The sequence below is a fragment of the Callithrix jacchus genome, chromosome 2 (assembly GCF_049354715.1).
Source record: "Callithrix jacchus isolate 240 chromosome 2, calJac240_pri, whole genome shotgun sequence".
NCBI lineage: Eukaryota > Metazoa > Chordata > Mammalia > Primates > Cebidae > Callithrix > Callithrix jacchus.
The window spans coordinates 196,651,977-196,666,494 of record NC_133503.1 but is presented as its reverse complement, the minus strand read 5'-3'; the positions used below and the strand labels follow the sequence as shown (position 1 = coordinate 196,666,494).

General features: G+C 43.6%; 1 protein-coding gene across 23 annotated transcripts in view; it reads right to left on the bottom strand.

Annotated features, from left to right (window-relative positions):
* SEMA5A (semaphorin 5A) overlaps positions 1–14,518 on the bottom strand; it is a 502,689-nt gene that overhangs the window by 23,223 nt on the left and 464,948 nt on the right. For all 23 annotated transcript variants that reach the window (XR_013532366.1, XR_013532365.1, XR_013532367.1 and 20 more), the window contains 4 exons: positions 13,588–13,813; positions 9,169–9,387; positions 2,484–2,654; positions 287–442 (listed from right to left, as the gene is read on the bottom strand). Coding sequence is in view for 19 of the 23 variants with exons in the window: in XM_035291785.3 (XP_035147676.3) it covers positions 287–442; positions 2,484–2,654; positions 9,169–9,387; positions 13,588–13,813 (772 nt within the window). In the remaining 4 variants the exon portion in view is untranslated. The remainder of the gene's footprint in view (positions 1–286; positions 443–2,483; positions 2,655–9,168; positions 9,388–13,587; positions 13,814–14,518) is intronic.

The window sequence follows — 14,518 nt, the reverse complement described above, 5'->3', positions numbered from 1 at the left end:
AATAACCAAATAACATTTTCATTTTTTGAGCAGTCTTCTGACTGCATTATAGTCATTAAAATGCAAAAGACACTGTGCCTAAGAAACCTTATAGTCATGAACTGAATTCAAGTTTAAATCTGCATTTCTCTATAGACCTACATTTTAAACACCTTGAAATCACGAGGCTTGATCGAATCACCTCTATTTTGCCAAATAAGCCAAATAAAACACTGATGTATGAATTATTTTCTCTCTCCATGTTGGAGGTGATCTTGTTCTTGTTGAGAAATGCCTCTGCTCTTACCTGGGATGAAGTTAGAGTCGAACACACATGGCCGGCTCTCTGTGGTGTTCCCGGAGCACTGGCTGCCCACGGGGAAGAGGGGGATGCACTGGCGGGAGCGGACTTGGACGCCGGAGGCTTCGCACTCAGACCAGTCCGACCACTCCGACCAGCTCTCTGCAGAGACCAGAAGAGGGGAGACCAGTCAGCTCAATCATCCTGGACTCACTGGCCAGTTACACATGTGATTTCTGGATTCCACAGCATGTTTTTAATGGTTCTGTGCATCAGTAAGATGTGACTGTATCATCTAACAGGTCCAGTATGTAAAATACACACAAGGATGAATAAAAGTGCCTGAGCTGGTATATATGTGATCAGATATCATGTGCTTAAAATAAACTTCCTAAGTCCCACATTATTTTAACGTTGTAAAGTAATTGTATTTAGACATTCAATAAGTGAACCCATGAGACCCAGCCATGTGCAGACCATCAGCAGCAGGGGCACGTAAGTCATCAGTGCAGGTGCCATTTCGCTATGGGTAATCTCCTCAAAGAGCCTCAAATGCTTTCCTGAAACATTCCTGAAAATTCTCCACCTTCCTCTGTGCTCAGGCCAGAGAAATAACTGTGTGCTCATGAGAGTCCCAGGTTGCTAAAAGGGAGTCTGAAGCTATGCAATTACTTACTCCTCTGTTATATAAACAATTCCTCGGAGTCAACTACCAAAGTCAGCCTGGCCTTGAGGTCGAATTCATTTTATCCCATGTTTGCTGTCTCTGAAGAGATAAGGACAGTGCACAAGTCTCAGGTCAAGGCCAAAAGACGTGCATTGAAAGGATACAGAATACTTCACCCTGAAGTGGAAGAATTACTAGGATTTGTGAAATTCACCCCGGCATACAGATGTGTGAAAGAAAGGAATAGCACTTCTCTAAAAGTAAGAGGGTTAAAAAAGTCAACTCTTGTTATTGTTTATAAAATTTTAATCAGGATAAAAAGGTATTTTTCTATGCAGTTTGTTTTTTTCCCCCTTTATAAATAGAAGCACTAACTTCACAGTGGCACAGAAAATTAAAAAATCAAACTTGTGCCTTGCTCCAGGTAAAGAGCACAATGTTTCCTTAGAAATGCATAAAGTGTCAGTTTTTAGAATGACGGTGAGAATCTGGCTTCAAGGCCCTTTTCAATATACATAGACTCTTCTAGAAAGATGCGCAGGAGGAAGTTAAAAAAGTGTGTGTTTCAATGTCAAAGTTAGACCCCGAAGAGTAGCTCATTTTCATTCCAGGTGGTTCCTGCATGTCAGTAAACCAAGCTATTTTTGGGATGATGGTGGCGGTGGAGTCCTGAGTGCCTGCATCAGCCACAGGGAGCCTGGAGCAAGGCGCTCCCACACGCACAGGCCCAAGGATGGCTCTTGTGAGGTGTACCTCATAGCAGTGTTCCCTGCTCCCCACCCTGATTTTAAAAACAAAACCTCAGACTCTGTTACCAGGCGATGGGCTTTAAGAATGCTTTGCTATCACGAGTTTCTGCTGTTTGCTGTGCTCCTCTGCTTACTGATTTGATGTCATGCTTTTTCTTTCCTCTAATTGGACTATCTCTGAATTATAGCCCATTGACCATGGATGAAGCATCCTCCAGGGGACACCATCCCCTTGTTACATTTTAGGAGCCATTCCTGGAACGCAGGTCTGGAAATCTTTGGAAGACATGTGGCTGCACCCAGGCTGGCTTTGAGACAAAAAGTCTGCAGGCTGTTTCCCCACTCAGACCTCCATACCTGGGAGGGCACTACAAATGCCCGCTCGTTCCCATCTTTCCTTGAACTTTCCCCCGCAACACAGCAAGGTGCTGCCTGTGGGTCACTAGTGTTAATTAGCAAAGTCAAGAACAAATTGGGATGTTTCCTAATTAGGGACATTGGGTGTTGTACCATGCCACAGATTCAGAACTAGTGTTTGAAGCCTTTAGCACTCTCCCATTGATAGGCTAAAGGCTTTGAACACGAGTTCTGAATCTATGGCACAGTGAGAACTATTTTATTATAGATGCTATGTTTTAAAGTGGCTTCCAGGGTAATAGCATGCTGCTGACTTGTCCACCCCTTTCAGTACTTACTGTGATGTGGTATCATCAATGACACCATTTATCCGTCAAGGAAAGAGGCCAATTTTGTCCTGAAGCTGTGGAGTTGGCAAGGTGCTGCTTACCTGGGCAGGGCTGCGTGTTGCAGAGCGCTTCTTCCGTGTGCAGCCCCAGGCAGATGTCCCCTCCGTAGGCCGGGGCTGGATTGGAGCATGAGCGGGTCCTCATATAGTGCCCACCGCCGCATGTTGCTGAGCATTTTGTCCAGGGGGACCAGCAAGACCACACGCCATCCACTGGGAAGGAATACAAAGCCACGGCACTTCTGTAATCCAGTCCCAACCAAGCGAAAGGAGTTACTAAATGGAATCTGCACTCGGGGAGGGCTGCAGTGCATCGGCCCTCATCGCAACCAGGCTTCTGGCCACTCGTGGCGCTGCATCTGGAGTCTTCCTCTTGGTGACAGATCCAATTGTATAGATTCCTCCCCACACTTTTTCAGTTTTCTTTATTCATTCTTTCAGAAAATATCTCTAAATTGACAGTATCTAAGTACAAGCATGACAGCGGAGGGCGTGAGGTGTCCTACTAATTCCAGTTCCTGAGAACCACCATGAACCGCCCTGTATGGTTATTGATGTAAAGCCCCAGCCAGGTCTCACCTTTGCCATCGGCACCATCTAACTAGCCAGATGAGACTTAAAGCCAAGGATACGTAGTTCAAGTCACAAGCTCCTTTGCTAATCGGATTATGGTTTACTCCCTGACAGTGGAATAGAGAAAAGCTAACAGGTCCCATGAGGAAGGTAAGTAAAGAATGCTCCATAAATTCAGGCATTAAACGACCAGACGAAGTACAGCCACACAGACTTGCTGTGTTTAAACGACCACAGCAAAGAATCTGAAAATCTGCAGCCGTAAGTCAGGTTAGATATTAAGGGTACAGTTTTACAATATGAACATGAGGCCGAACTGGCTGCTTGAATGACCATTCCCATGACAGCTCATAACCCAGCTCATGTCTCTGCCTGTTCAAGTTAGTCCCTGAATTCTTTAGGCTGGGCTCTTGGTACCTGTAGACTGGCCTGCTGAATGCTGGGTTCTGGTGGCCCACCTGAATCTGGGAGACTTTAGGTCTCAGTCCTTTATTAGCTGACTTTGCTAAAACTAAGACCTCATGTTGGCTTAGGTTTGTGACAAGCTCAAATATGATTTGCTGTTTAGCTAACTCCTGCCTGTGCCTCTCTCTTACTAGCCAGATCTGCCCTGTTATTGCTGAGTCCCAGGGCAAAGCTACAGGACATTGTCATTAGAGCCTCATCAAGAGTTAAGGAAAATCACAACCACAGCCAACTCAATTAAAAAGCTGAGAAGAGACTCACTGTTGCTATACGTAGAGAGAATCCTATTTTAACTTTCTCTGTAGCCTGCACAAAGAAACAGGAGCAACCATGACAGAGAAAGCCAGAATCATTCAGGACATAAAATTGTTTTAGCTAGAATAACTTTGATTGTGTTTTAATATGCCTGCCATGATGGAACACATAGTTATGGTGTAATGTTTCTTTTTATTATTATTATTGCATTTTAGGTTTTGGGGTACATTTGCAGAACATGCAAGATAGTTGCATAGGTACACACACGGCAGTGTGTTTTGCTGCCTTCTTCCCCTTCACCTACATTTGGCATTTCTCCCCAGGCTATCCCTCCCCACCTCCCCCTATGCTGTCCCTCCCCTATTCCCCCCAATAGACCCCAGTGTTTAGTACTCCCTTCCCTGTGTCCATGTGTTCTCGTTTTTCATCGCCCGCCTATAAGTGAGAATATGTGGTATTTCATTTTCTGTTCTTGTGTCAGTGTGCTGAGAATGATGTTCTCCAGGTTCATCCATGTCCCTACAAACGACACGAACTCATCATTTTTTATTGCTGCATAATATTCCATGGTGTATATGTGCCACATTTTCCCAGTCCAGTCTATCATCGATGGGCATTTGGGTTGGTTCCAGGTCTTTGCTATTGTAAACAGTGCTGCAATGAACATTCGTGTGCATGTGTCCTTATAGTAGAACGATTTATAGTCCTTTGGATATATACCCAGTAATTGGATTGCTGGGTCAAATGGAATTTCTATTTCTAAGGCCTTGAGGAATCATCACACTGTCTTCCACAATGGTTGAACTAATTTACACTCCCACCAACAGTGTAAAAGTATTCCTATTTCTCCACATCCTCTCCAGCATCTGTTGTCTCCAGATTTTTTAATGATCGCCATTCTAACTGGCATGAGATGGTATCTCAATGTGGTTTTGATTTGCATCTCTCTAATGACCAGTGATGATGAGCATTTTTTCATATGTTTGTTGGCCTCATGTATATCTTCTTTTGTAAAGTGTCTGTTCATATCCTTTGCCCATTTTTGAATGGGCTTGTTTGTTTTTTTCCTGTAAATCTGTTTGAGTTCTTTGTAAATTCTGGATATCAACCCTTTGTCAGATGGGTAAACTGCAAAAATTTTTTCCCATTCTGTTGGCTGCCGATTCACTCTAGTGACTGTTTCTTTTTGCAAAGGTAAAAAGAAAGCATTTTTTAGAAACCACAGCAAAACCATCATCTTTATGACAATATTCTAATTTGCAAAAAGTAAAAAGGAAACAAAAATATGTGAACCCAATTTAGAAAGAAGGTTGCAATCTAACTGGAGATTCTGTGATTCAACAGTTTATACAAACTTTTGAATTCCAAAAGTATTCCTGAAATTTTGAAAATTCACCAGTATTTTCCCTAAAAGTTATATGGTGCATCAGACAGCTGGAGGAATCGATCAAGTGTTTGGTACTGGCTGCAACATCAGTAATAAAAGAGACAGGCATGTGTCTTCCTAGAACTTTAATGTCTTCAAAAACTCTCTCCCATATCTAGTCACACTGAAAGGAGCTCTAGCTGTCAGTTTTTCCTGTCTGTAACCTAAATCGGAACTTGGCCTCCAGCGGGTACCCTTGCATGCCCCCTACACCAAGGCAAAATAAGTCATCCTGACTTACAGTAATAGCACGTATCTTAGATCTTGGCTATCTAAATGAGCACAAGGCAGCCCAGGGCTCAGAAGGGTCTAATGTGTGCCCTAGATTTTGTCAGGGCCTGATGTACAACCAACCATGTGTTCTGAAGACCCCTGGCCTCTGTATGGTATCATAAACCTGTAGATAAATGGCCGACGAGTATATGAACAGATGGGGGATTGGGGAGGGACAGCATTAGGAGAAATACCTAATGTAGATGACAGGGTGATGGATGCAGCAAACCACCACCATGGCATGTGTACACCGATGTAACAAACCTGCACAATCTGCACATGTACCCCAGAACTTAAAGTATAATAAAAAAATAAAATAAAATAAGAAAATTTAAAAAAAGATGCTCATGAATCAACAGGGAAACGCAAATCAAAACCACAATGATAGATTACCTCTCACCTGCCAGAATGGATATTATCCAAAAAACTAAACATGAGTGTGGGCGAGGATGTGGAGAAACAGGAACCCTTGTACACTGTCAGTGGGAATGGACAATGGTGCAGCTGCCTTGGAAAACAACGTGGAGGGTCACCAAAAAATTAAAAACAGAGGCCGGGCACGGTGGCCCACGCTTGTAATCCCAGCGTTTTGGAAGGCCAAGGCAGGTGGATCACCCGAGGTCAGGAGTCCGAGACTAGCCTGACCAACAGGGTGAAACCCCATCTCTACTAAAAATATCAAAATTAGCCCGGTGTGGTGGTGCACTTCTGTCATCCCAGCCCATTTGCAATTGTCCACTCTGAACCCAACTGGGTTAAAGAAAAGTGAATTCACAGGGGAGAGTTGTTCTAAATGAGGCGGGAATCGCCCTCTAACTGGCTTCCTGGTGACTGTGCAGCTGAGCATTCGCATTTCTAGCACTTCCATCCCTCCCTGCTGGGTTATGCCCTGTCATATGTTTAGGAATTTCCCAGGCAGGGGAAGCACCACTCAGCCCTGACTCACCCACTGCCCAGTGCAAGGTGACATGGGCCACTCTGAATAACTCCACAACACTCTGCAGTATCTTGGGTTTTAAAAAGCAAATGAGGACAGAGTTATTTCAACATATTAAGGTTACGTATATACAGTATTGGCTTGACCACCAAATCAACTAAAATGAGAATAACCAACAGATCATGTTAATAGAGTGTCTCTGAGATAAGCGGTGACCCTTTGTACTTGTACACCAGGACAGCATCCAAGTGTCTGGAGGAATCTCCATGTCCTACCCAGGGGAACAAGGATGGAGTCTGGAGCCCAGGGAGGAAAGGGTGGGTGGGAAAACGTTGACATTCCCATGACGTCTGCCCTTGTTCAGTTTACAGCGTGGACCTGAATCTAGCGAGGCTGCCCACAGGATTCCTCTCAGCCCCCAGAGGAGGACTGGCTTCGCTGGGGCTGTGGGAAAGAATAGTTTAGTGACCTTTCCCAGACTCTCAGCATCAGCTTGGCTAGGAAAGCTGGGTGGGCAGAGGAGGAGTCTCCTGACACTGGAGAAATTCAAGCAGAGACACCCTAGGAGGAGCCATGCAGCTGAAAGAGCAGACGCATTATGGGGAGCCTCAGCTACAAATCTAGAAACTACATTTCCAGTTTTATATATATATTTATTATCTATCCATTCATCCACCCATTATCCACCCATCCAAGCACCCATCCAATGAATGCTCATTTAGTATCTGCTACAAGCCAGTTTCTTGCTATAAAAACTCAGAAAGTTGTCTGTATCTACTAGAAAGACGTTAATATTCTATGCCTTTAAAAATGTACCCAGCTTTGGAATGAGCCTTCCTCCCAGTTTCCCATCTCTGCTTGTCAATTTCACCAACTCCTTTGTGTCCTTCAAGACTCAGCTTAAGGGTAGGCTACCTGCTGTGGCTGCCATAACTTCTCCTTGGTGGAAACCACCAAGGAGCCAGCCCACTGCATCTGGTTGTCATAAACTCAGTAGCCAGTGACCATCCTGGGTTGACACTGTTCCCAGGATTCTTCCCTCTAAAACTGAAGTTCCTTTTGATCTGGATCACAGCACTGCATCTGTGTATACCCTGTAAATAGTTCACAGTGGGTTATTCAAAAATGTTTCCTGAGAAACGGCATGAATGAATGAAGAAAGATCAGTTTACCAACTCTTTGTTTTCTCATTATTAACAAACAGTCCCTGAGAAGTGTTTCCAGAATGTGCCAGGTCCCTACAGGGAGCTGAGGTTGTTGCCATGGGTGAGACCATGCCAGGAATCCCTGTCCTCATGGAGCTTCAGGCAAAAGTCAAGGCAGTCTCCCCAGTCGCAGATCAGCCCTTCGGATGGCCATGATGTGTGGGCTAAAGACGTTCCGGGGAGGGTTCTGGACAGGAGAGCAGGAAGTGGGAAGCTCTGGTGGAAGCGTTTTAGGTGCTAGGGACCCTAAGCTGTGGCAGGAAGAAGGCAGATACAGGGGCTTAAATATTAAAGGGAAAGATGGAGGAGCATTTTGGACATTGTCAGAGCAAAAGCCCTGGGCTGGGGCTCTTTTGGCTCAGTTTCACAACTCTTTGCTTGCTTGGGAATCCAGTAGAATGAAAAGCCAGGTCTCAGGACGAAGACCCAGACAAACAGCTCTGCCAGGCCCACAGGAGAGAAGAGTTTGCGTCTTTAGAGGACTTAATTAGGTAGACTCTTTGTGACAGAAGACACGGGGACCAAGAACTGGCTTGGCAGACCCAGGTCCAGGGCGAGCACCTTTGATACCCATGACCCTGGATGAAGACCTGATGGTACATGTAGGCCACATAGGGGAAGGCTGGGAATCCCATCAGTGGCTGGGAAGGGATTAGCCTCCAGAAGGAGCTGATGGTCACTTCAAAGGCCCCATATATTTCCAGACCACATTAGAAAGGCCGGGTTTTCCATCAGTCACAACACCTAGAGTCCATACCCTTTGAGTAGTTCATAGGAATGTTTTAATTTCTTTTACAATAAGAAAACACACACACACACACACACACACACACACACATCAACACAATCTAGCCTAGATGGCATTTCTCTTTCCCCAGTGCATTAGGGAGTGAGAAGCCTCTGCAAACAAATGTGCCCAGGGCCCAGGGAGGTCCCACTGTGGCCCTGCCTGTCAGATCTTTTCATAGACAACTAAAGCCTCATGCTTGCCTGAAAAGAAGGCTGAGAGAAGGATCTCAATATTGCCTGGAAAGATTTAGGATTTTGTTACAGGTGTGCTGGAAAGAAAGGGTTAGGAATTGGGAACCCTTCTGTTATTCTTATTTTTTTCTTTTCTTTTTCTTTCCTTTTTCCACTCTGGGCTAATCTAACAGGTGATGACATCACACAAGACATTTATTTATTTGTTTATTTTTGAGACAAGGTCTCACTCTGTTACCCAGGGTGAAGTGTAGTGGCCTGATCATGACTCATTGCACTCTTGACCTCCTGGACTCCAGCAATCTCCCACGTCAGCCTCTAGAATAACTGGGACTACAGGTGTACCATACATAAATAATGTTTTTATTTTTGGTAGGGATGAGGTCTGTCTATATTGCCCAGGCTTGAGCTGGTAGGCTCAAGCGATCCTCCCTCTTTGGCCTCACAAAGTGCTGAGATTACCAGCATGAGCAACCACGCATAGCCAGAAAATTTACTAAGAACAGAGATCTCAAACATGAAGCCAGGGAGCTGCGTGAGACCTGGTAAATCAGAAGGCTCTCCAAGGCCCTTGGGTTTTCAGATCTTTCGTAGATTACACAATCCACTTACCTGGGCAGGGCAAGATGTTGCATTCTTGGTATTCCAGGGATGGGCCGAGGCAAGGCATCCCCCCATACTTGGGTTCTGGGTTGTTGCACACACGCTTCCGGTTCCGAATGCCCCTGCTGCAGTCACGGCTGCACTGTGACCACGATGTCCAGGCTGACCAAGCCCCATTGACCGTGTGGGCAGAGTATCTCCCAGCACGCAGGAAATCCCCAGACAGCCCTGCCAAGGAAACAGGTAAAGAGTGATGTGTTTCAAGTTTCAGAGGAACCGCAGTCCATGCTAACTTTTGTTCTGTATCAGCTGCCCGCCTTACTCCTAGAACTACCCTCAAATTCAGTTGAGCTCTTTTTATACTTCAGCAGCCAGAAATCTGCAGGGTGATAACCTCTTATACCTCAAGCTTCTTTCCTGCAGTTACTAGGAAACAAAGATGAAGTTAAGAACTCCATTTGAGAATACAGTAACGTCTTTACACAGGAAATAATAGGTCCTATATAGGTAGTTCATTTACTTTTTGACGAGCTTCTTACAAAGAAAATACAACTTTCTCACTTTCCTTGGGAATTCTACAACCAACTTCCCTGAGACACCACGGAGAGAGCCTGCCCTGGAGGACATCCATCTGCAGGAAGGGGAGCATAATTCAGACATTTTCTAAACCTGTTCTTTCATCTGTTAACCTTTCAAAGGTGAATTCATGCTGGTGAAAGATGCCAAGCCAACTGCTCCTGGATCACAGGCCACAGAAACTCCTATCACCTCCATGGAACTTGTGCCTTAGAATAACACCGTGCTGAATGACTTTGCCAGATACTTCTATGAAGTTCAGAGCTTACTACCTAACAAAATGTGTTTCCCTAGGAGCCAAGAGGGGCAGCAGCAGCAGCAGTCAGGGTGCTGGGGTGAGTGGGGAGCTGCTGCAGCAGGAATCGCAGCCACAGGCTTTGAAGATATACTGTGAGTGACATGTACTCTGGGCACTTTAACTTACGTCATGTAATTAGCCATAGTCAAAATTCATGTTTGTTTTGATGAAAATGTCTACCCACTCACAGTACTAAAAAGTATTCAATAATTTTCTCAAATATAGTCAATGTGACACAAGCTTTAACAACTCTGAAAGTATGCAGTAAAGTTCTGGGGACGTGTGGTCAAAAGACAAATGTGCCAACAACGGTTGGTGTTGTTAAGCAACTGTGTTTACTTAGAAAATCTGTTTTGAAAGGGTGGCAGAGTTGCAGAGAAACTGAATTAGAAGTGTCTTGGTGATGAATCGGCATCCTGTGGCGAATTAATAAAGAACAACCATGCACAAAATCAAGCCTCATTTTATGTGGTGAGAGGGAAATGAGACCAGTCTTGTGTTTTCAAGACATCAATACTAAAATGTGAGATGGTCATTAGGACACAGGAGGATAAAGCTCCATGGACGCATATGTTTATCGCAGCACTATTTACGATAGCAGAGACTTGAAACCAACCCAAATGCCCATCAATGATAGACTGAATAAAGAAAATGTGGTACATATACACCATGGAATACTATGCATCCATAAAGAAGGATGAGTTCATGTCCTTTGCAGGAACATGGATGAAGCTGGAAACCATCATTCTCAGCAAACTAACACAGTAACAGAAAACCAAACACTGCATGTTCTCACTTATAAGTGGGAGTGGAACAATGAGAACACATGGACACAGGGAGGAGAACATCATACACCAGGCTTGTCGGGGAGTGGTGGGCTATGGGAGGGATAGCATTAGGAGAAATACTTAATGTAGATGATGGGTTGATGGGTGCAGCAAACCACCGTGGCATGTGTATACTATGTAACAAACCTGCACGTTCTGCACATGTATCTCAGAACTTAAAGTATAATTTAAAAAATATATTGAAGTCACATAAAAAATGAAATATTAATGTTAATTGTATATTTTACATAAATCTTGCCATTCATATATTTAAGCAGTCCAATGTTAAGCTTTTTTGAAGGGGAATGATAAAAATCAGGTTAATTTCTCAAACTTCAAATGTTTAACACTTATTAAAAGTACTTTTAAATTCTAAATTTCACATGTTAAATTTCAAACCTCAAATTAAAATAAAACTGTTGTTTAAATGGAAAAAAAGACACGTCCTTAATCTACTTTTGAAGAATATATAGACTCTCTTTTATAAATGTGTATTCACATTTTCCTTGGTGTATATTATTAACATTTTAAACTATTTTTGGCTCTGCTTTTATATGTATCTGAAAACAGCAAGAATAAAATGTGTAAGTTCAGAAAGGAGACTGAAGTTGATGTACAGAGAAGCATCATCATCCATTTCCTATTTGTTTCTTTGATATGGTAAGAAACACAGTTCACAGTCTGTTTTGAAATGAGACAGTAAGTGAATAGAGATAGTATTACCAGATTGAGCAAATAAAATACAGGAAACTGAGTTAAATACCACTTTCAGAAAAAGAATAGCATTTTATGATGAGTATGTCTCAAACATTATGTGGAACACATCCATACTTAACTGGGACAGGTACACTAACGTTTGTAATCCCAACACTTTGGGAGGCCAAGGTTGGCAGATCACTTGAGCCTAAGAGTTCATCCCTAGCCTGGGCAACATGGAGAAACTCCATCTCTGCAAAAAATACAAAAATTAGCTTGATGTGGTGATGCACACGTGTAGTTCCAGCTACTCAGGAGGCTGAGGTAAGAGGATTGATTGAACCCAGGAGGTTGAGCCATGACTGCACTATTGTACTTCAGCCTGGGCAACAGAGTGACATCCTGTCTCAACAAACAAATAAACGAAAACCAAAAAATTGCATGGGTCTTAGTCCTTTAAAAAGTTGTGCAGCATTTACTTATCCTGAAAAGGATTCATGAGATATAAACTTCTGAAACATATCTGAAATTTGTATTTAAATTTTGTACTTTATCTCACCATGCTAGGTGGAGGTCACAAGACCATCCTTCATAAAATGTGCATCTTTAAGTCCTCAGTTATCATATACCTTCTCTTGGTATTTTATCATATACCTTCTCTTCCAAATACAACAAGAGTTTACAAAATTAAAAAGAGTATTATTTTGTTACTCATTTTTCTAGGTGGGTAGTATTTGTTTACGTTATAGGTTTATTCACATAAAACATGATATGAATGACAGTGAGCAGTGGCATGAGGAGAGGAGAGAGTTAATGTCAGTGAGAACAACAGGATGAGGAAGCAGGCTTGTAAAGCAAGTGGCTCCTGCTTCACCTGCTGGGCTTCCAGGCATCCAAGCTGTTCACCAGCTCCCAGGAGAAGTCATGGTGATCTGTGACAGGAAAGCAGCTGGTGGCAGTCACCAGAGCCATGCTGTCTTACAGTCTTCCTCATGGCAACACCAATAGAGATCTACCAAACTCCATGAATTTATCCCACAATAAATTCTGTCCAATATGGCAGCATGCCAGCTCAGTGGCACTTGTCTAGGCTACCCACTCTGGGATAAGTCCCCTTCTGTATAAATGGTGCCTATCCTTTCAGGTTGGGAAAATAAGGTAGAATCACCAGTGCAAAGGTGCTATGGCATATCTAAGAATGGCTGCAAGATATAACAATCACTGCTCTCATCAAACTGAACCAAAGACCCATCTATGAGTATCTATTTCCTTTTCTGTTAGTACCTTTTCCTTTGAAAGAGATTTTGCTCAATTAGAGGAGACTGAAAAACAGAGATGAAGAACAGTGCAAAGAATCAAAGCTCTTAGGGACCAACAGGCTCAACTCCTTTTTCTGCAGTTGAGACAGCTGAGCTCTAGGGAGAGAAGGCGACTTGCCCGAGGTAAGAGGACCACTTGGTGTCAGGCCCAGGCAGAGGCCGGATCTGGTTCCTGTCTCAGGGCTTTCTCCGTGCTACTACTGTGGCATTCAAGGGGTTTACTCAATTGTGAGGAGTAAAGTGATTTCAAAGACTATTCTAGTATCCTCACACACTGTGCTTTTTAAAAACAGAAAATCGTTTTATAGGTACAAAGAGAAATGTACCTCCATTGCCTTTGTGAACTTTAGGGATTAAATAAAGAAAAAACCTTTCTTCAGCTTACATTTTAGTGCCAGAAGATGTATGAAACATCACTGATACATCCCCAGAACATTTTCTGATACTAAATAAATCTCACACAAATGATTCTGGGTCTATAATAAAGTGATTTGGGGACCCGATTTCATAGTATCACTAACTTTTTACAGTAAGGGTCTTTTCTCTCATTTTGTCATAGAGTCAGTTGCGCTCTATGGGGAACACTGTTTTCAAGACTGCTAAGCCATACATAACCAAAAAGAAAAGTGTCCCCTTGCGGTTTATGACCTTAGAGATAAGATCAAAGGCCCTTCCGTGGAAGTGGGTCAGTCCCCGTAAAACCACTACTCACCATCTGTGGAGCAGCCACTGGTGCCGTCACTAGAACAGTACCTCATTTCTATTCTCTGTCTTCCCACTTCCAGCAAATTCGGATCGGGCAGGCGGGCTTTGCACGTGTATCTGAACCGCTGCTCATAGTGGCCGCCATTGTCAGAGATGTTGACGGGCGTCCAGGGAGTCCAGGGCGTGGTCTTCTTCAGCTCAGGACACGGGCTGGTGTTGCAAGGCTGGTACTCCTGGGGAGAACACACAGGCGAGTGTTACCATAGGGGTAAACAAAGCAACGTCACAAAGGGCTCCTTTCCTTTAGGGAAAGGCAAGGGTCTCTAAAGCATCAGCTCCGACACTCACAGCTACTCTACAAAACTAAAAACACATTTATGTTAAATTAGGCATTCAACAGAATGCTCAGTGTTCAAATAATCTCCCAAAGGAATTCATGCTGTTTCTCCGGTGCAAACAATGGGAATGAGACAACAAACTTGATTGTTTGTGGGATAAAAAAACCCAGTGATCCCGTAAAAATCATCTGCCTTTCACTAAATGCGTAGCTGAAAGTATTGATTATTCTGATGTTAAGTTTAGCTATTTTCTTTAAAAGACTGAGTTGTAGCGCTCATAATATTCAGTTTGAGATTAATGGATGTTTGAAGACCTGAGATCACAGATGCCAAGTGTTAGAGTGGTCCGGGGGGCCACGAGATAAAATGATGCAGGAGACATTTTACATATAAGAAGCTTTCCCATCCTCTCCCAGCTAACACCTTCAAGGCCCTTCGTAGCTTCTCCTGAGAGCACACTAAAATGGAAGTTCTGTTCCCTCCCTCCTAGGAACCTCCCTTGTCAGCATAGGTAGGAAGATCCTGGGTAGCTGAGCATGCAGTGGCTTTGGAGGTCTGGCAGGTGGAGATGATGAAAATGTGCCCAGAGCGCTTACTGAT